This window comes from Erinaceus europaeus, chromosome 8 (assembly GCF_950295315.1).
Source record: "Erinaceus europaeus chromosome 8, mEriEur2.1, whole genome shotgun sequence".
NCBI classification, from domain to species: Eukaryota; Metazoa; Chordata; class Mammalia; order Eulipotyphla; family Erinaceidae; genus Erinaceus; species Erinaceus europaeus.
The window spans coordinates 99,165,231-99,191,291 of NC_080169.1; the positions used below are offsets into that span (position 1 = coordinate 99,165,231).

A 26,061-nucleotide genomic window follows, 5' to 3' on the forward strand; every position below is an offset into this window, starting at 1 on the left:
CTTCCAGAGGGGTAGGGGACAGAGACTGGACAGCCCAAGCCTTCCTCCAGACCTCTTTGATTTATTTGGATTGTTCCTTATACAATAACGCGGCTGCGACCCCAATGTGTGCAAAGTTAAAGCCTTCAACTGCAGCTGAGGAGGGGGGACACTTGGAGCTGGTGGGGAGTCAGGACTCGTCCCTGGGGTCAGGGACAAGGGGGGATGGCCTGAGGAGCAGGTCCCAAATGGCCTTGGGCCTGGGGGAGGGGGCAGAGACCTCCCTCCGGCCTAGGTCAAGAGCCCAGAAGTGCCAGCCACATGGCTGGGGTGGAGTGGGGCAGCAGCCCAGGAAGGACCAGAGGCTGGGCCAAGAGAGCACCATTTCTGGGGGGGCTGGAGGTGCACGGCAGAGAGGGAGATGCCCTACAGGGGAAGCCAAGAGGGACCACCTGGCCCAGGAGGGGAGCCAGCCTGAGCAGGCTGCAGCGAGAGAGACCTGAGGCAGGCACATGGCCCGAGAGCCCAGGCTGGCTGGGCTCATGTAGGGGTGGGGGAACAACTGGAGAGCGAGTGCCCCCTGGAGGGAGCTCCCGGGACAGCCCAGCCCAGAGAGCAGTCCTGACTCTGGAAGGGATGCGTTGTTGGGGAGGGGGGGCCTTCCCTCCTCTCTCCCCAGGAAGGAGCTAGGAACCCATAGTGCAAATCTGTGGATGCTCAGTTGCGGAGGGAGGTGCTGTCCTGAGGAGGACCTTGGGGTGCACCCCCTCCGCCGGCCCGGCCTCCTGCGTCCTCAGTACAGCCGCTTCTCGTAACTGTGGGGACAAGGTGACATAGGGGAGCCTGGAGTGGGCATGGGGACACTGCTCCCTGCCCAGATCCCCCAGTCGGGTCCCCTGATGTGGGCAAGGCTGTAAGCTACAGGAGCCGCTGGCTCCCAGTCGCAAGGGACAGGCCCCACGCCTCTGTCCTCTGGCCAAGGGTCCTGAAGACCCCTGGTGGGACTTTACCAGGTGGCCACCACCACAACAGGGGGAGTGACCCTGGCACCCCTGGGAGAGACAGCTCAGGAAGGCAAAGCCCACAGGCTCAGAGAAAGATGTTGAGTTTGTTGTTTCCAGTGGCCGCCAGGCACAGTGCAGCAGTGCACAGTACATCCTAGGGTCCCTCCCCCCAGTGCCACCCTCCATCCCCAGTGCCCCCAGCCCACCTGGGTCCCACCCTAAGTGCCCCTGCTCTACTCTACGCTGGGTCCAGGCAGCGGGGTTACTTACACGGCACAAAGGTATAGCTACGGGAGACGGGGCAGAAAGAGACACAGGTTAGAAGGCCGGGGAGGTGGGCCCTCTCCGACAGGGTGGGGTTGCGTGCCTGCCACTATGCTGTCAGCTCGCACTGCCCCCACCCAGGGTCACCCCAGTGCAGGGCTGCCACGTCTTCCTGCACCTTCTCCCCTGCCAGAGGGCTGGCGCCCCCTTCCTCCACCAGCCTGTCTGATGCCACCACTGGCGAAAACCCAGCACTGCCAGCCCCTGCCACCAGCCACCAAGCTTCTAAGCAAGCCAGGGTGGGGGAGGCACATCTGCCCTGCTTGGGGGGGGGTTGTGCCAGGGGAGGGGAGGAGCCTGCCTATGGGGTGGGAGGTGGGGGACTAACTGGCAGGGTTCAAGGATGGGCTGGGCCCCCCATGAGCAGATGACGGAGTCTAGCCCAGTGACAGGTGGCACTTGGGGTCCCGAGATCTCCGTTTAGCCTGAGTCCTGGTTGCATCTGCCCAGGTCCAGATCAACCTACGGGCCCAGGAGGCCCCCACACTTACGAGTGCAGGCCGTGGACGCCACCCTCGATCTGAGCCGACATGGTCCGCTTCTCGAACTTGAGCTCCCCTGAATACATCATGGACCTAGAGGCACGTGGTTGGGGGGGGCACAGAGCAGGTCAAGAGTGCCAAGGCTGGCATAGAGGAGATAGCACAGCAGTAGGTGTGCCTGACTAGCAGACCAGAGGTCCCAGGTGTAAGCCCTGGCCCTGCCATACACCAGGGAAGTGCTCTGGTCTCTCATGGAAACAATTCTTTGTGTGTGCGGCTCAGGAGGTGAGGCACTGCACTTTTAAGAGTGGGGTCCCAAGTTGGATCCCCAGTATCATATGTGCCAGACTCTCTATTTCTCATTAATAAGATATAGATAGGGAGTGGGGTGGTAGCACAGCGGGTTAAGCGCAGGTGGCGCAAAGCACAAAAGCTAGCATAAGGATCCTGGTTTGAGTCCCCGGCTCCCCACCTGCAGGGGGGTCACTTCAAAAGTGGTGAAGCAGGTCTGCAAGTGTCTATCTTTCTCTCCCCTTCTCTGTCTTCCTCTCTCTCCATTTCTTTCTACCCTATCCAACAATGATGACAACAATAATAACTACAACAATAAAACAAGGGCAACAAAAGGGGATATTTTTAAAAAGATATAGATATATATCTTCATTATATATATATTTTTTCTTTTACACATTATATATATATATATATATATATATATATATATATACTTTATTTAAGCCACCAAGGTTATCACTGGGACTCAATGACTGCACTATGAATCCACCACTCCTGATAGCTATTTTTCCTTCTTTTTTTTTTAAAGATTTTATTTTAAAATATGTATTTATTCCCTTTTATTGTCCTTGTTTTATTGTTGTAGTTATTATTGTTGTTTATGTCATCGATATTGGATAGGACAGAGAGAAATGGAGAGAGGAGGGGAAGACAGAGAGGGGGAGAGAAAGACAGACACCTGTAGACTTACTTCACTGCCTGTGAAGCATCCCCTGCTGGTGGGGAGCCGGGGCTCGAACCGGGACCCTTATGCTGGTCCTTACGCTTTACACCACCTGCACTTAACCCACTGCGCTACCGCCTGACTCCCAAAGATTTTATTTATTTATGAAAAAGATGGGGAGAGAGAAAGAACCAGACATCACTCTGGCACATGTGCTGCTGGGGATCGAACTCATGGTTGAGAATCCAAAGCTTTATTATTGCACCACCTCCCGGACCACTCCTTTTTTAAAATTTTATTTCTATTTCTATTTGCTAGAACAGACAGATATTGAGAGTGGAAGGGGATGACAGAGAAAAGAGAAAGACACCTACAGACCTGCTTCACTGCTCAGGAAGCTTCCCCCCTGCAAATAGGTAGCAGGGGCTCAAACTCAGGTCCTTGTGCTTGGTAATGTGTGTATTCAACCATGTGTGCCACCACTCACACACACACCCATCTCCCCCCCCCCCCCCCCCGACTAGGATTTTATCTCTGGGGTTTTGTGCCTGCATAGTTCTACTGTTCCATACAGGCATGCTTTTTTTTCTTTTTCTTTTCAGAAGTAAGGAGACAGAGGAGATCTCAAGAGACTAAGGAGAGATGTCTGCAGCGTTGCTCCTTTGCTCACGAAACTTCCCCTGTGTAGGTAGGACCTAGGGGCTTGAGCTCTACCAGGTAGCCACCACCTGGCCCTGAACATCAGTAAGTCTTTACAAAGATTTAAAAATAAAAGGAGCCTGGAGGCTGGGGAGACAGTATAATGGTTCCTTAAATGTTCTCTCATACCTGAAGCTTGGAGGTCCCAGCTTCAGTCCCCAGCACCAGCATATGCCAGAGTGAAGGGCCCAGATGGTAGCCCACCTGGTTGAGCACACACATTACAGAGTATAACATCACAGTGCAAAAGGACCTGCGTTCAAGCCCCCTGGTTCCCACCTGCAGAGGGGGAGCCTTCACAAGTGGGGAAGCAGAGCTGCGGGTATACCTCTCTCCCCCATACCCCTCTCAGCTTCTGTCTCTATCCAAAATAAATAAATCTATAAGCCAGAGATTAGCAGTGCTCTGGGGTTTCTGTCTCCCTGTACCTGTCTCATTAAAGTAAATAAATTAAAAAAAAATTTTTTTTAAGTTAAAAAAAAAAGCAGTCTGGGAGGTAGTGCAATGGTAGATGTCTGTACTCTCAAGTATGAAGTCCTGAGTTTGATCCCTGGCACCACATATGCCAGAGAGATGCTCTCTTTGTGTAGCTTAGAGAGAAATATATATATATACATACATACATATATATACACACACACACACAACAAAGGACAAAGAATAAGTAAGAGAAAGGTGAAGGGGAGGCAGGTACTCCAACTCACCGCAGGACAGATAGGCTCCGGGCACCAATATCCTGGCAGCCATGTTGGATACCCGCTATGAGGTAGGGCACGAACTTCTGGATGGAGCCTTTGTCCTGGATGGAGCCTGAGACACCCTGTGCAATCTTCACCTTATCCCCTTCACTGTGTACAGAGCCAGGAGAGACTGAGCCAGGCAGCCCTTGGCCAGGGGACTCACCCACCCCATACACCTAGGGCCTGGGTTCCCAGAACCGGAAGGTGGAGGCTGGGCGCCATCTTGGGAAGTTAAGGGGAGGGTGGAGAATGCGTCAAGGGTCTGGGAAGGGGCAACCTGAAGTATCGTTTCTGGCTGCTGCTGCTCTTCTCCATAGCGTCCAGCGAGCCCATGCCCCGGTACTTCTTCAGCCTTACTCCATCTGAGAAGAAGTACTCACCAGGGGCCTCTGTGGTAGCGGCCAGCAGGGAGCCCATCATCACTGGCGAGGAGGGGGAAGTGCCTTTGAGTGCCTCGGCCTCCCTGCAGCCTATGGGGGCTCCTGGTCCCCCAGTCCCCACCCCTCACCTGTAGAGGCACCAAGGGCCAGGGCCTTGACCACATGTCCCACGGTCTGGATGCCACCATCTGCAATGACCGGCACTCCAAAACGCCGGGCGTACTCAGCCACCTTGTAGACTGCAGTGCCTTGGGGCCGTCCACAGGCCATCACTGGAGTGGAGGGCACACACAGGAGAGGCATCAGCAGTGGCAGCCTGGGGGCTGGTGACAGGGCCCTTTCTCCTATGTCCTGCTTCATCTTGGGAAAAGGGACAGGCCTGTTTCTGACAGGTGGCTGCAAATCACACTAGGGGAACCTTTCTTCTAGACATTAGGGCCACTCCACTCTGAACAGCACTTTGGGGGATGGGAATGGAAAGGGATCAGTACTCATCTTCAGAGTGTAGCACCCCCAGACTGGCTTGAATCTGGTGACCCCAGCTTCATGCACAATTTGCCCATGTGAGGCTTTCATTTTCAAGAGTGAGGTGCCCAAGGCTTTTGGGAGGTAGCTTTGCATGTATATAACTTGTGTGCTGGTGTTTTTGTTGTTGTTATTTGTTTTAGGGGGCTTGGTATTTTGTTTTGCTTGCCACCAGAGTAGTGCTGGAACTTGGTACCCACACAATTCCACCATTCCTAGCAGTCCTTTTGTTTGTAGAGAAAGGGAGAGGGGCAGAGACAGAAAGAAGGTGAAACAGACACTTGCAGCACTGCTCCATCACTCATAAAGCTTCCCCCAGCAGGTGGGGACCAAAGGATTGAACCGTGTGTCCTCTTGCATGGTAAATTGTGTGCTCTACCAGGTAAGCCACCACCTGGCCCCATGTGCTAGGTTTTAACTGGGCTCTTCTGAGGAACTAGCACTCATCCAGGGCCTTGTGTTTGTTCTGTCCCTACCACATGTCAAAGCAGAGATGGAACAATGCCTCATACAGAGTAGGTGCTCAATTATGACTTTAGGCTGAAGACCCATGTTTAAGCATGATGGAGAGGGCGGGAACTTGAGAAGACTTTTTTTTTCTTTTTTGCCTCCAGGGTTATCGCTGGGTCTCGGTGCCTGCACTACAAATCCTCTGCTCCCAGAGGCCATTTTTTCCCCATTTTGTTGCCCTTGTTACGCTTGTTGTAGTTGTTACTGTTGTCATAGCTATTGTTGTTGTTGGATAGGACAGAGAGAAATGGAGAGAGGAGGGGAAGACAGAGAGGAGGAGAGAAAGACAGACACCTGCAGACCTGCTTCACTGCTTGTGAAGCAACTCCCTTGCAGGTGGGGAGCTGGGGCTCAAACTGGGATCCTTATGGAGAAAAGAGAAGACTTTAACAGGTCACTTAGCATCCCGGGAGGTGGCACAATGGATAAAGCACTGGACTCCTAAGCATGAGGCCCTAGGTTTGATTCCTGGTATCAGACTGATGCTCTGGTTCTCTCTTCTCCTCCCTCCCCTTTTTTCTCTCTCTTATTAATTAATAAATAAATCTTGAGGAGAGAGGAAGGAAAGAAGGAAGGAAGGAAGGAAGGAAGGAAGGAAGGAAGTCAGCATTCTGAAGAAAGTACCAGATCAGGGATCCATACCCCTAGGCCAAGCCAGGACCCACAGGTCAGACAGCAAACTCCAGAAGCACCCCTCAGCCACACAGGGACACACAGCAGGCCCCCAATCCTTTTTCATGGAGGGAGCCCACCGTACAAGGTTTTGTGACTTTAATGGAACCTCTTCTCTGACTCTCACCCCTCAGGAACTGGGGTCATGGCCTTAGGTGTCCAGAGACTGTTGTCCCCACAACCTAAGTGTCTACCTGTGACTGAGTTGGTGTCACAGAGATGGTCCCAGTCCCAAGGGGCTGGGGAGATGGCTCAGCTGATAGTGAGAAGGACTTGAAGGTATGAAGCCCAGGTCAGAGTTCAAGCACTGCATGTGACAAAGCAATGTTCTGGTGTTTTTTTCTCCCTCATGAAAAATAAATACTCCCCCTACCCCCACCCCCACAACCACTACCAAACCAGCTCCCAAGGAGCTGGGCCTGGGTCTTCATGACCTAAATATACAAAGCAGACTGGCACACAGTCAAGCTCCCAAGTCCCCTCACCTTACACCAGCCCTACAACCCAGTTCACCCTGGAACTCCCCCATCCTGAGCAGGGGTCCTGGTTAAGTGAGTACTTGATATGCATCTTAGGGTCAGGCACCAAGGCCCTGCAGTTCAGAGGAGGCCAGATGGGTGCTACAAATAGTAGTTACTCCTCTGCCTGCTAAACCCACATTCATTTTTTTTTTAATTGGATAGAGACAGATAGTGGGGGACAAAGAGGGTGAGAGAGACACTTGCAGGGGCCGGGTGGTGGCACACCTGGTTGAGCGCACATATTTCAATGCACAAGAACCTGGGTTTGAGCCCCCCGTCCCCACCTGCAGGGGGAAAGCTTTGCAAGTGGTGAAGCAGTGCTGCAGGTGTCTTTCTGTCTCTCCCCATCTCTATTTAAAAAAATTTTATTATTATTATTTATTTTCCCTTTTGTTGCCCTTGTTGTTTTTTATTGTTGTTATAGTTATTATTGTTGTTGTTGATGTCGTCATTGTTGGATAGGACAAAGAGAAATCGAGAGATGAAGGGAAGACAGAAAGGGGGAGAGAAAGATAGACACGTATGGACCTGCTTCAATGCCTGTGAAGCGACTCCCCTGCAGGTGGGGAGCCGGGGCTCGAACTAGGATCCTTACTTGTGCTTCACGCCATGTGCGCTTAACCCACTACGCTACCACCCGACTCCCTCTCCCCCTCTCTATCACCCTCCTCCCTCTCTATTTCTGACTGTCTCTATCCAATAAAGATAATACAAAAAATAAAGAGGGGAGTCAGGCGGTAGCGCAGTGGGTTAAGCACAGGTGGTGCAAAGTACAAAGACCGGTGTAAGGATCCTGGTTGGAGCTCCTGGCTCCCCACCTGCAGGGGAGTCGCTTCATAAGCGGTGAAGCAGATCTGCAGGTGTCTTTCTCTCCCCCCTCTCTGTCTTCCCCTCCTCTCTCCATTTCTCTCTGTCCTATCCAACAACGACAGCAATAACAACAATAATAATGACGATAAACAACAAGGGCAACAAAAGGGAATAAATAAATAAATATTTAAAAATTATAATGCTTCATGCTTGCCAAGTTTTTCCCCCTTCAGCTGGGGAGGGGGTGGTGCTCAAACCCAAGTCCTTGCTCAGGGTGAAGCGTGCACTCTACTAGGTGCACCATCGCCCAGCCCCAGCACCCACCTTCCTGAGTGATGCAGATGGAGCCACAGCCCATGCCCACGCGCAGCCCGTCTACACCGGCGTCTATTAGGTTCTTGGCCTGGGCTGCAGTTACCACTAGGGGAGAAACACAGGGACAGTGAGCATGGGGTCCCCCCACCCTACCCAGGGGCTTCCTGATCCCCCATCTAGCCCCCACCCACAGTGACCAAAGTTCCTTGTTCAGCCCTCTGCCCTCTCCACACCCAGAAGTCAGGGAGGGCCTGCAGTCAGCAGACAGAGGGACCCCTGCACTCACCATTGCCCCCAATCACCTGGAGGTGGGGGTACTTCTGCTTGATGTAATGCACCATGGCAATCTGGTACACAGAGTTCCCTTGGGATGAGTCCTATGGTAGGGAGGGGGGCAGACAGGAGGGCTTGGCCCCAGAGTCTCAGGGCCAGTGTTTCACAACCTCTGTTGCTCTGGCTTTACCAACCAAATGGCTGAACCTCTTGGGCCTCAGTTTCTCCATGTGACAGCTGGGCATGGTAACTAGAAAGGGTTTGTTACTGTTGCTGCCACCAGGCTTACTGCTGGGGCTCTGTGTCTCCATGGTTCCACCACTCCCAGAGATTGACTGATTGATTGATTGATTGATTGCTTTCTTTCTTTCTTTCTACCACCAGGGTTACCACTGGGGCTCAGTGTCTGCACTAAGAATCCACTACTCCTGGTGGCCAACACCCCTTTCTCTCTACTTTTTAAAAATTATTATTATTTATTTATTCCCTTTTTGTTGCCATTGTTTATCATAGTTGTTGTTGTTGGATAAGACAGAGAGAAATGGAGAGAGGAGGGGAAGACAGAGGGGGAGAAAAACATAGACACCTGCAGACCTGCTTCACCACCTGTGAAGTGACTCCCCTGCAGGTGGGGAGCCAAGGGCTCGAACCGGGATCCTTAGGCTTTGTACCACCTGCACTTAACCCGCTGTACTACGGCCTGGCTCCCCCTTTCTCTCTACTTTATAGGACAGAAAGAAATTGAGAGGGGAAGGGGCCAGAGAAAGAGAGACAAGAGTGCCGCCTGTAGTACTTGCTTCACCAGTCGTGAAGCTTCCCTTTTGCAGGTGGGGAGTGGGATCTTGTATCTGGATGTTGCACATGGTAACACATGCACTTAATCAGACATGTCACCAACTGGCCCCCATTTTTCTCTAACTGAAGGTGCATGACAGAGAAGGAAGAGATACCTGGAGCACTGCTCCACCACCTGTAAAGCTTTCCCCAGGCTGCTAGGGGACCAGGGACTTAAACCCGGGTCCTTACACATGGTGATATGTACATTCAACCAGGTGCGCCATCATCTGGCCCCTCTTTCCTTTTCCTTTCATTCTGATAGCATCAAGAAAATCTGAGAGGGAATGGGAAAGTAGAGGAAGAGAGAGAGAGAGAGTCAGTTACAGCACTGCTTCACTGCTTATGAAATTTCCATGGCCCTGCCCCTTGCAGGTAGGGACACTGGGCTTGAACTCAGGTCTTTGTGCATGGTAATGCAGGTGCTCTTCTAGCAGAGCCACTGTCTGGCCCTACATAAAGGTCTTAGAGCAGGGCCTGGCCAGGGGAAGGGTCTCAGTAAATGAGGGTTTTGAGCTCTGAGAGGCAGCATCCACAGTACCCCCCCCCCCCCACAGCCCTTAGTGTACTCCGAGCTGTCAGAGGATGCTTGTCCAGGGGCACGTACCAGCACAATGGCATCCACGCCTGCCTGTGTCAGCAGGTCCAGGCGGTACTTGTCATCTTCCCGGGTGCCCACAGCTGCCCCACACAGCAGCTGCTTGTGGGAGTCCTTGGATGCCAATGGGTAGTCCCGGTTCTTCTTCAGGTCAGTGCGGGCAATGATAGCTACCAGCTCATCTTGGTCATTGACAATGGGCAGCTTCCCTGGCGAGGGATGCAGAGGTGAGACAGGAGAAGCAGGTGGCACTGAGAATGACCAGGAGAATGGCTCCAGCTGGAATTGGTGAGGGTACCCCAACTAGCCACTAGGTGGCAGCACCCACCCAGGAAGTGCTCCTCCCAGGGCCCTGGCTCTGGGCCAAATGAACAGGATGCAAAGAAACCTTGCCGCCAAGCAGGTTCCTGGAGCTCTTCCTGCCCTGTGGCCTTGCCAGGCCAGTGGGCAGGCCCTGAGCCCTGGCAGCCTTTCACCTGCTGGGCCATAGGCCACAGTGGTAGAGAACCTCTAGCCAGGGCACCAACAAGAGGCCATCCTGCAAGGAGAGACATGTGCTCTACCCATGGCCACCCCAAGGGACAACCCTGCGTGGACCAGGGAACTGCTTCCCAGAGTGCCCCATAGGGCCTTTACAAACACTAGGTCAACGGCACATTGTCAAGTAAAATTAGCTGCAAGACTTCAAAATAAACTAAAAGCAATTTTTGTTTTACTTTGTTCTCATTGTTTCACACGTTGAGCATAATGGTTATGTAAAGAGATTCTCATATCCGAGGCTCCAAAGACCCAGGGTCAATCCCTACACCACCATAAATCAGATCTGAGTAGTGGTCTGGTAAACAAAATAAAGAAAGGAAGGAAAAGACAAAGAGAGAAGCACTGAGGCTTTCTCTAAAGTGATGGAAGCTAAAACCATCACCACCAGTGAGGCCATAAAGGGGGACAGGAAGCCCGGCTGCAGGTTCTTGGGCATCCGGCCTCCTCCCCTCCCTGGTACCTTTCTTGCTTCGCTGCAGGATCTCATTCGCCTCTTTCAACGTCACCCCTGCCGGAGCCACCACCAGCTCGTTGCGTAGTGTCATCACCTGTGGGGCCGGGAACATTTGCCTGCAGGTTGGCAGGTAAGAGAGAAGGAGGGGCCAGGCCTCCCTCGGAGTCCCTGATGGCAGGCACCAGCCCCAGACCCCCAGAGATGCTGGGAGATTCAGCTCCTTTCTCTGCCCCAGCCTGCAGGTACCTCACTGAGGAGGGTGGTGTGGTCCTTCTCGGCCAGGAAGTCGATGTCCCGAGAGGTGACGATGCCCACCAGCTTGCTGCCCATGGCACCTGTCTCGGTGATGGGGATCCCCGAGAAGCCGTGCCGGACTTTGGCATCCAACACATCACCCACCGTGTGTGTGGGGCTCAGCACCACGGGGTCTGTGATGAAGCCCTGCTCAAACTTCTGCCAAGTAGAGATGGGGGAGGAAGTGGCTGGAAGAAACCCACCAGGAGTGGGCGGTCTAGCCACAGGGGAAGGGGGAGAGAGTACCCTGGCTGAGAGGCAGACATCAACCTGGGGGTGCAGCCTGCAGGATGGTCAGAATAAGGGGGTAGGTCTGTGAGGTGGGGGACCCCCCTTCCCCAGTTAGCACCTTCTCTCTGGGGTACTTGCCTTGACCTTGCGCACCTCATTGGCCTGGAATTCTGGGGTGCAGTTGTGGTGGATGAAGCCAATACCGCCCATCAGCTGGGATGGAAGAGCAGTGCTCGATCAGATCTGGAGAGGGGGGTGGGCACCTGCCCATACACCTCCTCACCCATCTAACCCCACCGTATTCTGACTCCTCCTGCCACCCAGCCCATCCTGTTCAGTCCCATCTGGCCCAGGTCCCTATCCCACCCCCACCCCTGGGTGCTCAACCCACTGCCATGGCGATGGCCATGTCGGCCTCTGTCACAGTGTCCATGGGGGAGGAGATGAGTGGTGTCTTCAGCGTGATCTTCCGGGTCAGCGCTGAGGTCAAGTCCTGAGGAAGGAGACACAACATGGTCTCTGAGAAGAGTTTCAGTATTCATTCAACAAACACTGACCAAGCACCTCCATCAAACAGGCACCAGGATTCACAGGGTACAGGCTACTGAGGTCTCTCCTCTCTTGTTCAGTTTATAGTTTGCTTGTAAAAAAGATGGCTGACACAAGCCCTGGGTGGAAGTGGATTCCAGTCACAGTGACAGTGTCACAAAAATAAAAAAGTAAATAAAAATAGTAGCCAGGCAAAGTGACCACTGGGAGAGAGCTGTGGAAGTCAGGAACAGCTCTTTGTGGGAAGTGACTTATGGAGCCACCGAGTCAAAGGCTATTGTCTCTGGCAAGGGGAACTATGTGCTCTGATCCCTAATCTTCCTAAGGTGTTTATTTTTTTTAAATATTTAATTTATTTATTTAGAGAGAGAAAAATTGAGAGGGAAGTAGGGAGATAGAGAGGGAGAGAGAGAGACACAACTGCAGCACTGCTTCACCACTCACAAAGCTTTCCCCCAGCAAGTGGGGGGCTAGGAGCCTAAACTCGGGTCCTTGTGCATTGTAGCATGTGCACTCAGCCAGGTGTATCTCCACCTGGCCCCCTAAGGTGTCTATTTTTAAAGAGAGAGAAAATACCAGAGTGGGCCAGCAAAATGGCTCACTTGGGTAGTGTGCTGCTTTGCCAATGGATGCAACCCCAGTCTGACCCACTGTGCTGAAAGACACTTCAGGACAGAGGTCTTTCTCTCAAATAAATATTGACTTTTCAGAAAAGCCACGATACATTTTTGCATAAAAGAACATAACTTTTCTGACAACCCAAGAAATCAATCTGAAAGAGAGCGAAAGAGAGGAAGAAAGAGGGAAGGAAAGTAAAAAGGAAGGAAGGAAGGAAGGAAGGAAGGAAGGAAGGAAGGAAGGACCCAAGTAGCACCCCAGCACAAACTCAGGACCTCACACTCATACAAGTCCACTACTATATCCACTGTGCCACCACCAAGGCCTTATGGAAGGTTTATTTCAGAGAGAAAAAGGCTAGCAGAGCCAAGGGAAGGGAGAGAGGCAAGGGAGGAGGCAGGTGGGGCAGGGGAGATGGAGAGGGCCAGGCGGTGTAGCCTTCCAGACTGTGGAGAGGAACTTAGATAGTTGGCTTTGGTTCTGATTTTTCACCAGAGTGCTGCTCAGCTTTAGCTTATGGTGGTGCTAGGGATCGAACCTGGGACCTCAGAGCCTCAGGCATGAAGAGTCTTTTGCATCACCATTATGCTATCTCCCCTGTCCTAGATTCAGTTCTAAGAAGCCACTTGTGAGGTGGGGGTTTGCTGGCTTCTGTGATTTTTATTATACGTTAACCATGTACAGAACATTGTTCATCTGTTTGGTTCATTGTCAGGCCTGCTGATAAAGTAAGGCCCTGCTTCCCTGTGTCTTGTCCCCTTGGAGCCCTCTAGCTGGATCTCAGTACAGGGGGGGTCTAGGTACAAGCCTGAGAAGCTCATCACAAGTCCCCAGAGCTCCTTTGGCTTCTGCCAGGGCCTCACTCGGCCCTTTATTTATTCATTTCTAGATAGAGCAGAGCAGAGCAGAGAAAGAGAGACAGAGACACCATACCAAAGTGCCAAAGCTTCCTCCAGTCGGTGGGAGCTGGATCAAACCTGGGTGGCACACGGCAAAGCAGCACATATTATCAAAGAGCTTTTTGCCAACCCCTTATTCAGATTTTTGACAAGATCCAACCCTTCCAGTTTTTTATCACAAGGAGGCCATACCCAGTCCCACCCCTCTCTCCATCCCATGGCCTTTTGGGGAGATACTGTGAGAACAGACATGAACTCTGATGTCTGTTTTAAGCAGGTCACTCAGGTTCTGATGTGGGGAATGGGTTCTGGGGTGCAGTGGCTGAGGCAGAAAGACTACGGAGGAGGTCACTTACAGGTCCAAGAGGGAGAAGCTAGAGGCTAGGAGGGCGAGGGAAGACGTCCACTGGATGACCAGGAAAGCTGGTAACTGTGCAGCTCAGGAAGTGGCTTAGTAGATTAAGTGTTGGACTCTCAGGCATCAGGTTCCAAGTTTAATCCCTGGCATCACATGTGTCAAGATGATGCTTAGGTTCTCCCTTTCCTCTTCCTCTCTCTCTCTCTCTCTCTCTCTCTCTGTCATTGATAAATAAATAAAATCACAAGAAAGGAAGGAAGGAAAAAGGGGGCTGGGGAGATACCATAATTATTATACAAAAAGTCTTTCATGCCTGAGGCTCTGATAAAAGAGTCTAAAAAGAAAGAAGAGAAGAAGAGATGAGAATGGAGAGAAAGCAAGCAAGCAGGTGGGCAGCAATGCACCTGGTTGAGGGAACACGTTACCATGAACAAGGACTCAGGTTCGAGTCCTCAGTCCCCACTTGAAGAGAGGGAAGCTTCACAGCAGTGAAGCAAGCCTGCAGGTGCCTCTCCCCCGCCCAATATTTCTCCACCCCTCTTAATGTCTATCTGTCCTAGCAAATGAAAAGAAATAAAAAAAGAAAGAAAAAGAAGGGCCGGGTGGTGGCACACCTGGTTGAGCACACGTTACAATGTGCAAGGACCCGGGTTCGAGCCCCCCGATTCCTACCTGCAGGGGGAAAGCTTCTGAGTAGTGAAGCAGGTGTCTCTCTGTCTCTCTCCCTCTCTTTCTCCCCCTTCCCTCTCTATTTCTCTCTGTCTCTATCCAATAAAGATTGAAAGGAAAAAAAAAAAGAAAAATTAAAATGGCTGCCAGGAGCACTGGATTTGTCATGCAGGCGCTGAGTCCCAGCAATAACCCTGACATTGAGGGAGGGGGTGGGGGGAGAGCTTGGGCCCCAGGGAGGGGCTGGAACTGCAGTTTCACAATTGGGGTGGGGATGGGGGTGGCTCTGACTCTGAACGGGCAGTAAGGTCAGACTCCTTAGTGATTCTGGCTCACATCTGAGGATGCTCATCACCAAAATGCAGCCTCAACCTCTGGGGTACCATCTGGAAGGACATCAACTCTGAAGCACATTCACAGGCCCTGGTTTGGAACACTGGCCCTAAGTCTAGAAGAAGTGGGGGTCTCTTCATTCCTCTCTGCCCAGCATGCTGATGAGAGTTTGGCACAAAGCCAGGCTGCTCAGAAGACTCAAACCAGTTGGTGGTCTGGGAGGTAGTGCAGTGGATAAAGCATAAGGCTCTCAAGCATGAGGTCACGAGTTCAATCCCCAGCCGTACATGTACCAGAGTAATGTCTGCTTCTTTTTCTCTCTTCTCCTATCTTTCTCACTAAAAAAAAAAAAAAAAAAAAAAATAGTAATAAAATTAAAAAGAGGTGATTGTTACAGAAGGCAACTTTAAGAAATAAACAAACAAACCAAACAGTTTAACCAAGAAGGCTTCTTGGATTGGTGCCATCAGGGGGCTATCCAGAGGAGCCCCAAATCCCCTCTGAAAAATGTCTGTCTGGGTCAGGCTGGCTCCATACAGACTAGATTGTTCCTGATGTCTAAATGACTCGGGTTCTCTCAGGCCCTCCAGTCTTTGGGAGAATCAGACCAGAATAAATACTGACAATAGCATTAGCAAAGAAACCAATTATTTGATGTGCCTGAATTCATTCTAGAAAAATCTAAAATTTCAGGCCAGAAAGCTAGAGCACAGGACTTGCATGCCTGAGGAACCAAGTTAAATCTTGGGCACTACCATATGCCAGAGCTAATCAACCATCTCCTCCCATCCCCTCCCCTCCTCACCCCCCCCCCCCCTTAAAATAAAAGCAATAGGTCAGGGAGAGAGCAACAGTGGAAGCACAACAAACTTTCATGCCTGAAGCAGCAGAGGTCTCAGGTTCAATTCCAAGCACCACCATTAGCCAGAGCTGAACAGTGCTCTAGAAATCAATCAATCAGTCTTCCACAAGAGAGAGAGAAATAAGAGCACTGCTTAGTTATGGCTTGTGGTGGTGCTGGGATTGAAACTGAAACCTCTAGGCCTCAAACATGAAAATCTTAGCTTGTAGTAACACTATCTCCCCAGTCTTCTCTCTTCTAGAAATAAGTAAATACATACACATAAAAATCTCCTTAAAAATAAGATTTTGGGGAATCGGGCTGTAGCGCAGCGAGTTAAGCACAGGTGGCACAAAGTGCAGGGACCGACTAAGGATCCCGGTTCGAGCCCTCGGCTCCCTACCAGCAGGGGAGTGGCTTCACAGGTGGTGAAGCAGGTCTGCAGGTGTTTATCTTTCTCTCCCCCTCTCTCCATTTCTCTCTGTCCTATCCAACAACAACATCAATAACAACAACAATAAAATAACAAGGGCAACAAAAGGGAATAAATAAATAAAATAAAAACAAAAATAAGATCTTGTGGGGCCAGGTGGTGGCGCACCTGGTTGACTGTATGTAGTACAATGTGCAAGGACCCAGGTTTGAGCCCCCGGTCCCCACCTGCAGGGGGAAAGCTTTACGAGTGGTGAAGCAGGGCTGCAGGGGTCTCTCTGTCTCTCCCTCTCTACCATTCCCCTCCCTCTTGATTTCTGGCTGTCTCTATCCAATAAATAAAGATAATAATAAATTAGAAAAAAATGTTTCAAATAATAAGATCTTGTGCAGAAAGCACTGGATTCTCTAGCATGCAGTTCTGAGCTTGATTCCCCTGCGTCACGTGTACCAGAGTGATGCTCTGATTCGCTCCCTTCTCCCTCTCTTTCCCTTTCTTCCTTCTTTCTTTCTTTCCTTCCTTTTTTTTTTTTGACAGGATTTAAAAAATATTTTATTTATTAATTTATTTTCCTTTTCAGTTGCCCTTGTTGTTTTTATAATTGTTGTGGTTATTATTATTATTATTGTTATTGATGTTGTTGTTGCTGGATAGGACAGAGAGAAATGGAGAAATAGAGGGGAAGACAGAGAGGGGAAGAGAAAGATAGACACCTGCAGACCTGCTTCACCGCTTCCTTCCTTTTTGAAAAAAGTAATTTGTACTTTTTATTTCTTTTTTTAAATATTTATTTATTTATTTATTTTCTCTTTTGTTGCCTTTGTTTTATTGTTGTAGTTATTGTTGTTGTTGTTGATGTCGTCGTTGTTGGATAGGACAGAGAGAAATGGAGAGAGGAGGGGAAGACAGAGAGGGGGAGAGAAAGACAGACACCAGACCTGCTTCACCGCCTGTGAAGCGACTCCCCTGCAGGTGGGGAGCTGGGGGCTCCAACCAGGATCCTTCCTGTGGTCCCTGCAATTCGCAACATGGGTGCTTAACCCGCTGAGCTACCTTTCTTTTTCTTTCTTTCTTTCTTTCTTTCTCCCTTACTCCCTCTCCCTCTCTCTCTCTCCCTTTTTTCTCATATTAATAAATAAGTCTAAGGCTGGTGAAATAGCTCACTGAACAGTGAGCTTTGACATGTGAACAACAGAGGCTCAAGACTGGCCCCCAATGCACTGAAGGAAGCTTTGATGCTTGAGTCTCTTTCTACTCAAAAATTAATAAAAAAAAATCTTTTATACTCTCTTCTTACAAGCCAACTGTCAATCTATTTATTGTTGAGAGGGAGAGAATGAGAATATCACCCAGGTACATGTGATGCAGGGGTTTGAACTGAAGACCTCATGCTTGAGAGTCCAATGCTTTATCCACTGTACCACTCCCCCAGGTCAAACAATTAACCATTAAAAATAATAACAGGGTTTAGGAGGGGGGAAGGTAGGGACACAGATCTCTGGTGGTGGATATGGTCGTGGGTATGTGTGTATACAAGGCATACAAATATACATTGTAGTCTTATGCTCTTGCAAGCCACTATTAATCACAAATAAAAAATGGTGGGAGGAAGTAATAACAGAGGCCAGGTGGTGGTGTACCTGGTAGAGCACGCTACAATGTTTAAGAACTCCAGTTCAAGCCCCTTGTCCCCACCTGCTGGGGGAAAGCTTTATTAGCAGTGAAGTAGTGCTGCAGGTGTCTCTCTTTCCTTCTCAACCTCCCCTACCCCTCTCAGTTTCTCTCTGTCTCTAGCCAAAAAGTGAAAGATATATATTTTAAAAAGTCGTAAGATCTGGGCAGAGGGTAGATAGCATAATGGTTATGCAAAAAGACTCTCATGCCTGAGGCTCCAAAGTCCCAGGTTCAATCCCCTGCACCACCATAAGCCAGAGCCGAACGGAGCTGTGGTTAAAAAAAAAAAAAAAAAAAGAGTAGTAAGATCTAACTTTTCCCTGAGATGACTTACAGCCGTCAGCACTACCTTCTTAGTTTCTGTGAATTTATTGTACATTGTCTAGAGGCCATTACTGGTGCGTTTGGCTCCCAGCTGGGCCCACTGACAAAGCAAGATGCTGCTTCCCTGTGTCCTGTCCAAAATGGCGCTCCTTTGCGCTCTCTCGCCGGCTCTCAAACACAGTGGGTCTGCGCACAAGCCTGAGCACCTCATCCCAAGTCCCCAGAGCTCCGAGAGCTCCTGCCAGGGCCTGGCTCAGCATTTTAGACAAGATCCAACCCTTCCAGTCCCCAGATACAAGCTGGCCACACCCAGGCCCACCCTCCCAGGGCCTTTGATCTGTCATAGCAGCTCTGACAGTGAGAGTTCCCTCTGGCTCTGTGCCAGGCCAGGCCTGCCACTCAAATGCCCCCAGCCCTAGCCAGGCACATACAGCCAGTGGCACTGTGCCAGGTTCTCAGGCGGCAATGAAGGCAACACTCACCAGTGATACTCACCAGGCTCCCATAGAAAGCCTCTCCACACTCTGCCCTTGAGGCCAGAGGTCAGCCCCCACCACACACACACACACACACACTCTCTCTCTCTCTCTCTCTCTCTCTCAGCCCCTCTGAGGGGAATTCAGATCGACTTACCACCTCATCAGTTATGAAGTCTATGAAGCCGGGGAGAATCAGGAAGTCACTGTGAAGAGAGAAAGAGCCGTGAGGATTGCTGACTGAGAAGGGGTACCCCTAAGGGGCAGGAACTGCCACTGGGGGAGGGGAACACAGGCAGAGACTGGAGGATCTGCTCCTTACCTCCCTACATCACCCTGGATGCCCTCCCCACCCCTCTAGCACCTTGGGGTGGGGGCCCAGCGGAAAAAAAATCTTGGGGCCTGGGTCACCACCAAGGCACTTGCCCCTGTGGGCAGGAAACAAAGCATCATGGTTCTGCAAAAGACTTCCATGTCTGAGGTTCCAAGGTCCCAGGTTCAAGGCCCAGCACTACTATCAGTGCTGTATCTTTCTTTCTGTATCTCTCTTATTAAAATAAATACATATACCTGGACCAGAACACCCAGTGTTTTCAGAGTTATAAGTTGAAGGGGCAGAAAGTCCCGATGCCACACATGCATGTGCACACAGCAGAGACAGTGCCTGCCTTATTGGTCTCCCCATCTGAATGGAGGGAAGTACTTGAGCCAATGCAGGGTGAACCCGAGTGTCATGTCTCCAAGCTGCGTGGAACACACCACACACCAAATGGGGCCAGTTGCACAGCTCAGTGCCAGGGGCTGCTGAGTCACATGGGGGTTAATACAGCATGGAGGGACCCCAGGGGGCTGGATGCAGGGCATGTTCTGACACAGCAGGCGCACGGGAGATGTCTACCTTGCTGGACCAGGCAAGCAACCACGCACACACAGCCTGGGGTAGAAAAGGGGAGGAGGGGCATCCCAGTGAGGGCCCCAGACAGAGTGGGATGGCTGCCAACACTAGGGTGGGTCATGGGGGGAGGGGAGGGAGTTCAGGTCTGCAAGGTGCAGCTGCTGCATATCTGCCTGAAACTACAGGGCTTTGACAGACATATCCTAATGTCCATGCCTTGGGAGTGCTCCCCACCCCACTGAGCAGAGCAGTGAGCACCCAACACAAGCAGGGAAGCTCCATGGCAGAGGGGAGGCCATGAAGAACCATCAGCAGAATGTTCCTAAGGGGGGTTTCCCTGGGAGCAGCTAGTGGAAAATATAGAGAACTACTCTCTCCCTACTCATCAAAAACCACCCAGGAAACCAAGACTCCACAGTCCCTGGGCAGCCTTCCTGTGCCATGAGGAGGCCTCTGTGGCTGACTTAGAGGTTAGAGACAATGTACTGGGACCCTGGGTCCCCCCCTGGGTGTCATATACACTATTCAAGTGTTTCTTGCCCCCAACACACACACACACACACACACACACACACACACACACACCTGGCTATTCACAGGAGACACGCCCCAGGAGTGAACTGGTATCCTGGTGTCTTGGAAAAGTGTTGCCAGGCCGACAAGATTGCAAGATTGCAGGGGATGGGAGGGGTTGTCTGGGGCTGGGATAGGGATGCTCTGGGCTGGCTGGCATGCCAGCTCTGCCCCAGACCTGGGCTCTGATGCTCCCTCCTGGCATGGCCACAGTCCTGCAGGCAAGGGGCAAGGCTAGTGCCAGCCCTGCAGCTTGCAGGACAATTGGGCCAAGATGGCTTTGGAAAAGCAAACTCAGCCAGAGACAAGCAGGCCTCCTCCAGGATGCTCTGCGGGGTGGGCTGGGGGTGGGGTGGGGAGTCACAGCAGGCTCACAGGGGTGGGGGCGCTAGGCTCACCTGTGGGCACGCAGGGGCACAAGTGGAAGGACGGCTGGAAAGATTAGAGGAGGCAGGGGGCTAACAGCTGGCCGGGCAGGACAGCAGGCCCCTCCTCTGGCTTCGAGGTGAGGCTAGAAGCCGGGAAGGTGGCCTGGACCACAGTCTGGTTAAAGTCCAGAACTCCCATATCTCAGGTGCCTCAGATGCCCGGAGGAAGAGGAAGAGAAGAAGGAAGCTGACCGACCAGCCAGCCCCAGATCTGGCCCGAAAGCGGGCATGGCACCCAGGGCCCTGATGTCGCACGGTGCCACGTCTGTCTGCTCTGGGCGGCCGGTCCTCCCCGCCCCCCACACCGAAGCTCGAGAATCGGGTCGCTGGAGGTGGGCATCCCCGGGGTGGGGTGGGGGTGGTGCACGTGCGGGGTGCGGGGTGTGTGTGGGGGGCACCCTGGCTGACCACCCCCCAGCACTCCAGCCTCCGGCTTACTTGTAGGTGAGGCCGTCGGCGTTGGCGAAGAGCTGCTGCGCCGTGAGCCCGTCCTCGGGCACGTACCCGGTGCCGCCGCTGATCAGGTAGTCCGCCATGCTGCAGGGAGACACGGCGCCCAGGCATCAACACCCCGCGGCCGCCCCGCCGCTGACACTGACGCCGCGCCACGGCCACGCTGCCTCCGGGCCGGCCGAGCGGCCGAGGGGCGGGGGCTGCGACAGCCCCGGGGCGGGCCGGGCACCGCCCTCTCCTCCCGCCCCTCCCCCGGGAGCACTGCGCCTCCGCCCCGCGCACAAGCAGCACAAAGGGCCGAGCAGGTCCAGAGAGCCGCCTGCAACAGCAGCAGCGAGAACTGCGCGGGGCGGGGCCAGTTCAGACCACGCCCCCGAGACCTCTCCCGCGTGGCCCCAGCCTAGACCACTGCAGAGAGGTTGGCTCCCATCTCGGTTGCCCTGTACTCCGCCTCAGGGGTACCTTTACCTGCTGCCTTTCCCCATCATTGAGGGCTAGAATGAGGAGCTGAGCTGGGCTCACAACCCGCCCCCCTCAACACACACACACACACACACACACACGCACACACACAGAGAGAGTTTGAGGCTGCTCTTATACACTCCTAATGGTTGGACACTGTAACACTGCTTCTCTTTGACCTTAAGGTGGCCTTGGAGTCCTCTGCAGTTGACCAAGCATTTTTTTTCCCCGAAATGACACTTATACCACCACCTACAACTAGCACGTGTCTCCACTCAGCAGATGCCTATCTAACCTGCTGCTATTGAAAAAGACTCCTGGGGGCAGTTTTGGCCTGACTTCCAGTAGTAGAAAGTGGGTCTGAACCCCAGAAAGGCAAACTGGTTTTTGTTTAACAGTGTGCAGTGGTAGAAAACGAGACTCACAGGTGCAGCTTAGGAGGCATACAAATTAGGACAGAGGCTAAGGAAGTGCTGAAAATTTCCCAAAGCAGAACTTCGGTGACCCTTGGTGCCCGGCAAGACCTAGGTTTCTCTGTGGGGACAGTGGGGCTAGGGAGCAGGCTGAGACACATGGGGAGGGGTGGGAAACAATGGGAAAACTCGACCTTCTTGGGGAACTATTCCATGTCTAAGAGTTAATGGGCAGCCGGGGAGCTAGCATGGTAGTTCTGCAAAAGACTCTCACGTCTGAGGCTCTGGGGTCCCTGGTACCACATAAGCCAGCATTAGGCGATGTGCTGGTTTAAATAAAAAGTTAGGGATGCTGGAGAGACAGCATAATGGTTCTGCAAAAGACTTTCATGCCTGAGGCTCTGAGGTCCCAGGTTCAATCCCCAGCACCACCATAAGCCAGAGCTGAGCAGTATTCTGGTCTCTGTGCCTGTCTCTGTATCTCTTTCATTAAAATAAAACAAACAGGGAGTGGGGTGGTAGCGCAGCAGGTTAAGCGGACGTGGCGCAAAGCACAATGACTGGCATAAGGATCCCGGTTCCAGCCCCCGGCTCCCCACCTGCAGGGGAGTCGCTTCACAGGTGGTGAAGCAGGTCTGCAGGTGTCTGTCTTTCTCTCCCCCTCTCTGTCTTTCCCTCCTCTTTCCATTTCTCTCTGTCCTACCCAACAACGACGACATCAATAATAACTACAACAATAAAACAACAAGGACAACAAAAGGGAATAAATAAATATAAAAAAATAATAAATAATAAATAAATAAAACAAACAAAGGGGAGTCAAGCAGTGGTGTACCTGGTTACGAGCACACATTACAGTGTACAAAGACTGTCCCCACCGGCATGGGAAAGCTTCATGACTGGTGAAGCAGGGCTGCAGGTGTCTCTCTATCTCTTTCCCTCTGTCTTCCCCTCCCCTCTTAATTTCTGTCTCTATCCAATAATAATAGGATTTTAAAAACTAAAACAAATAAAATATATTTAAATAAAAAGTTACAGTGCAGGTAGTATACACAGGCACACACCCCAAAGTCCACCATCCCCTCCCCCAGTCCTCCTGAGGACCCCTCAGGGACAGTGGTGAGGCAGGGTCACAGCCTTCTCACTGGCAAGGTGGCATTCCCTGGCACTCCCTCCTCCCCTCCCCATGCCTCCAGGCTGGGTTTGTTTACCTCTCTCAGCAGTGTGGTGGCAGCCAGCCCTAGGGGACTCTTGGCCTCCAGGTCCTAAGGATCCCAGGGATGCCCAGCCTCCCCCAATGATGCCCCCGGGACCTTGCAGGAAAACACAGACTGTTCCATCTGCGTGCAGAGGGGAGAAGAGGCTTCCCAGGGAGTAGGGAAATGAGGCCCATGGGGCTGGGTGCTGGCTCAGGCTCCCAGACATCCAGTGTCCTCTGGCTGTGGAGGATGAGGGCCTCCCAGATCTCTAGTTTCTCTCCCCATTGGAGGAACCCAAAGGGTGGGGGGGAGGGGTTCCTGCTGGAGACATTGCTGGGATTCTCCAATGAGAGGCTGGGGCTAGCTCGCCAGGGGCGCACCTGATTCCTTAGCACTCAGAGACTCCTCCAAAGGTGGGGTGTGGGTGTGGGGAGGAGAGAAAATGAAAGAGACCACAACATCAAAGCTTCCTTCAATGTGGTGAAGGCTGGAATCGAACCTGCATGTGGCAAAGCAACACACTATCCAAGTGAGTTATTTAAGTGATGTCAAAAAACAAAACAAACAAACAAAACCCAGCCTAGACCCTCAGGGTACCACCGTGAGGAACCTCATCAGAGGCCTAGCAGGAAGACCAACCAGGAAGCTCCCAAGGCCATTCAGAGCTGCTCCAGAGGCATGGATTTGAATTCAAATGACAACCTCAGGTACAAAGCTCAGACTGCCCCTGTAGACTCCTCAGGGTCACTCTCCCATCTGACAGAGGTTAGGAGTGGCTAGAGTCCTAATCAGGGTTCCAACAAAGTTGGGTTCTGTGCTGCCAGGTGACCTTAAAGCAACATCTGCCCCAGTAGTGAAGCTGAGCCCAGGGGAGGAGGCTGCTAAGCAGAGGGAGTTATGGGGAGGGTCACCTTCCCAGTGGCAAGAGACCAGGCAGCGCCCCTCCCATTTGCCTGCCTGCCCCACCCTTGACCTGTGTCAGGGTCCCTCATTACTCTAAGCTGCTGGGCTCAGCCTCGGGTTAGGCTGCCCTTTTCCAGAGATTGTTAATCCCCCCTCCCTTCCTCCTCCTCCCTCTTCCTGATCTTCCCCAGCTGCTTCCTCCGTGGGGAGACGACTCCCAGGCAACCAGTGGGCCTGCTCTGCCCCTGGAAGGGCTGTAGATCCCCCAAGGCTCCCACCTTGTAGCCCTGAGGACAGCAGAGAATGGGGAGCAGACCTCAGCCTTCTGGGGTTGGAGGGACAAGTACCCAGCCAGGCATCAAGGGAGTCTCAATCCAGCCTAGGGCTGTCAGAAGGGACTAGACCAAAGAATGCAGTGTATTGCAGCAAAGTAAAAGACTCTGGGCTAGGGGGGAGGGTTCAGGTCCTGGAACATGATGGCAGAGGAGGACCTAGTGGGGGTTGAATTGTTACGTGGAAAACTGGGAAATGGGCTGGGTGGTGGCGCACCTGGTTGAGTGCACATGTTACAATGCACAAGGACCTGGGTTTGAGCCCCCAGCCCCCACCTGTAGGGGGAAAGCTTCATGAGTGGTGAAGCAGGGTTGCAGGTGTCTCTCTACCTATCATTCCCTTCCTTATCATTATCTGGCTGTCTCTGTCCAATAAATAAATAGTTAATTTAAAAATTTTAAAAAGAAAACTGGGAAATGTTACAAAAGTACAAACTATTGTATTTTACTGTCAACTGTAAACCATTAGCCCACCAATAAGGAAATTAAAAAAATATTTCAGAATGCTTGGGAGGGGATACTGGGATGGAGGAGGGTGGGAGTGGGGAGACCTCCAACCCAGGCCTTCACATGAGCCCTGTGCTCTGCTCACAGCTCACAGCTCCAAGCTCCAAGCCAGAAATGGCAAATGGAAGTTTAGCCGGCTGGGTTTAAATCTCATTACACAACCTGATTGGGGCTCAGGCTTTCCAAGGGTTCTAGAGCCTGGGGGGAGGGAGTGGGGATCCCTCTTCTGCACAGATGTGCAAGCTGCAGAAGGGGTACTCCTGCCAGCCCTGGCCTCCATTTCTGACCTCTAAAATGGTCCTTTTGCAACATCAAGACACTAGCTGCATCAAATCCCCAAGTGTCCCTAGTCTGCTCCCTCAATCCCTGCAGCCTCCCATCCTGAGTTAGGGCGCTGGGTTTCTAGGCTGGGGGGAGGGGGTTCGAAGTGAAGGGGTGGGTTGCCCGAATTTGAGTAGCAACCTATGGTAGCAGGTCGGACCAGGCTTCACCAGACAACCAACCCCACCCACCCTTAGAAGTTGTTAAATAAGCCACCAGCACCTGGGCAGAACTAGGGGCTAATTCCCCTTTTCTCCCCTCCCAGGCTACTCGTACCGCCACCTGCCCCCAAACTCAGCTTCCAGGTCACCACCCCCAAGCTGCTGAGCACCAACAGATGGGGCAGAGAAAGAAGTCCAAATCCTCTGGACTGGTACAACAGTGGGGTTGCATTTCAAGCCGAGATACAATCCAGAGATTAGCCACTGTCTCCTTTTCAGCCAGTTCCCCTGGGGCCCTACTCAACAGACTGCACCCCCCACCCCTCAGCCTCCTACTCTCACCCCCTACTTCCTCCATGGCCCTTCCAGGCCTCAGCAAGGGGAAGACCCTCGGAGGTCAATGTGAACGGAGAGAGGAGGTGCAGTGTACTTAGCCAGCTCTCTGATGAGTGTCACAAAGCCTAACGCTGTCACCTGCCAGGAGCATTGCAGATACTTCTAGGAAGAAACAGCTGAGGCGCAGAAGCCCTGGGAGTTGGAGCCACTTGGACCAGGTGCCGTCGGAAAAAAAGTCAAGGTCCTATCAGGGTTAAGATCCTTTGGAGGGGGGGCTTTCCCCGGTGCACGCACACCTGCTCCCCCGTGCAAGGCAACACTGAAGCCTTTGCACGGCGCCCACCTGCAGTCCCCAACCCAAGCCGGGTGGAGTGGCGTCGGAGCCCGCGTTGGGGGAGTTAGCACAGGAGGCATCTGAGGACCGGGGGGGGGGGGCGGGGGGGCCTGACCCTCCCCTTCCCCGCGGCGCCCGCCCCGCGCCTGGCCTTGGGCGTCACCTCTCGGGCTCGTAGCCGGCCTGCAGCAGGCGGGCGCTGTACCGCTGCGACGCCGTCTCGTGTCCCTGGTGCTGCCGGGCTCCCGGCTCCGGAACGGCGGCGGCTCCGCCTCCCTGCAGCAGCGGCTGAAGCAGCCCCGACCCCATCGGCGGAGCGAGTGGCCCCTCCATGCCCAGGCCGCAGCTCAGGGAGGGCTGGCGGGAGCCTCTCCTCCCGGAGGCTCCGCGGGCCCCCGCTGGGGAGGGAGTGCGGCCCCGCAGGGTC

At 52.6% G+C, this 26,061-nt stretch overlaps 1 protein-coding gene across 2 annotated transcripts; it reads right to left on the reverse strand.

Annotated features, from left to right (window-relative positions):
• Positions 1 to 45: 45 nt before the first annotated feature.
• IMPDH1 (inosine monophosphate dehydrogenase 1) lies at positions 46 to 26,061 on the reverse strand. 2 transcript variants are annotated; one of them, XM_007526296.3, is made up of 15 exons: positions 25,798 to 26,061; positions 20,652 to 20,750; positions 18,475 to 18,523; positions 11,535 to 11,636; positions 11,282 to 11,356; positions 10,865 to 11,071; positions 10,625 to 10,712; positions 9,634 to 9,833; positions 8,206 to 8,296; positions 7,929 to 8,024; positions 4,695 to 4,838; positions 4,464 to 4,608; positions 4,151 to 4,294; positions 1,799 to 1,882; positions 46 to 794 (listed from the first exon to the last, which is right to left on the reverse strand). In XM_007526296.3, exons 1-15 carry the CDS (start codon positions 25,965 to 25,967, stop codon positions 773 to 775), a joined length of 1,716 nt encoding a protein of 571 aa, XP_007526358.2. In that variant the 5' UTR covers positions 25,968 to 26,061; the 3' UTR covers positions 46 to 772. The 2 variants fall into 2 exon arrangements, with proteins under 2 accessions (XP_007526358.2, XP_060052513.1); XM_060196530.1 differs by lacking the exon at positions 25,798 to 26,061 and adding an exon at positions 25,644 to 25,759.

What these genes read in the sequence shown, in the direction of transcription:
- IMPDH1 (XM_007526296.3), bottom strand. Translation starts at nt 25,967, where the DNA reads ATGGAGGGGCCACTCGCTCCGCCGATGGGGTCGGGGCTGCTTCAGCCG. An exon ending in GCCGACGGCCTCACCTACAA is followed by an intron (nt 18,524 to 20,651) that starts GTAAGCCGGAGG and finishes CTCTCTTCACAG; the next exon opens with TGACTTCCTGATTCTCCCCG. An exon ending in ACACCACCCTCCTCAGTGAG is followed by an intron (nt 10,713 to 10,864) that starts GTACCTGCAGGC and finishes CCGGCCCCACAG; the next exon opens with GTGATGACACTACGCAACGA.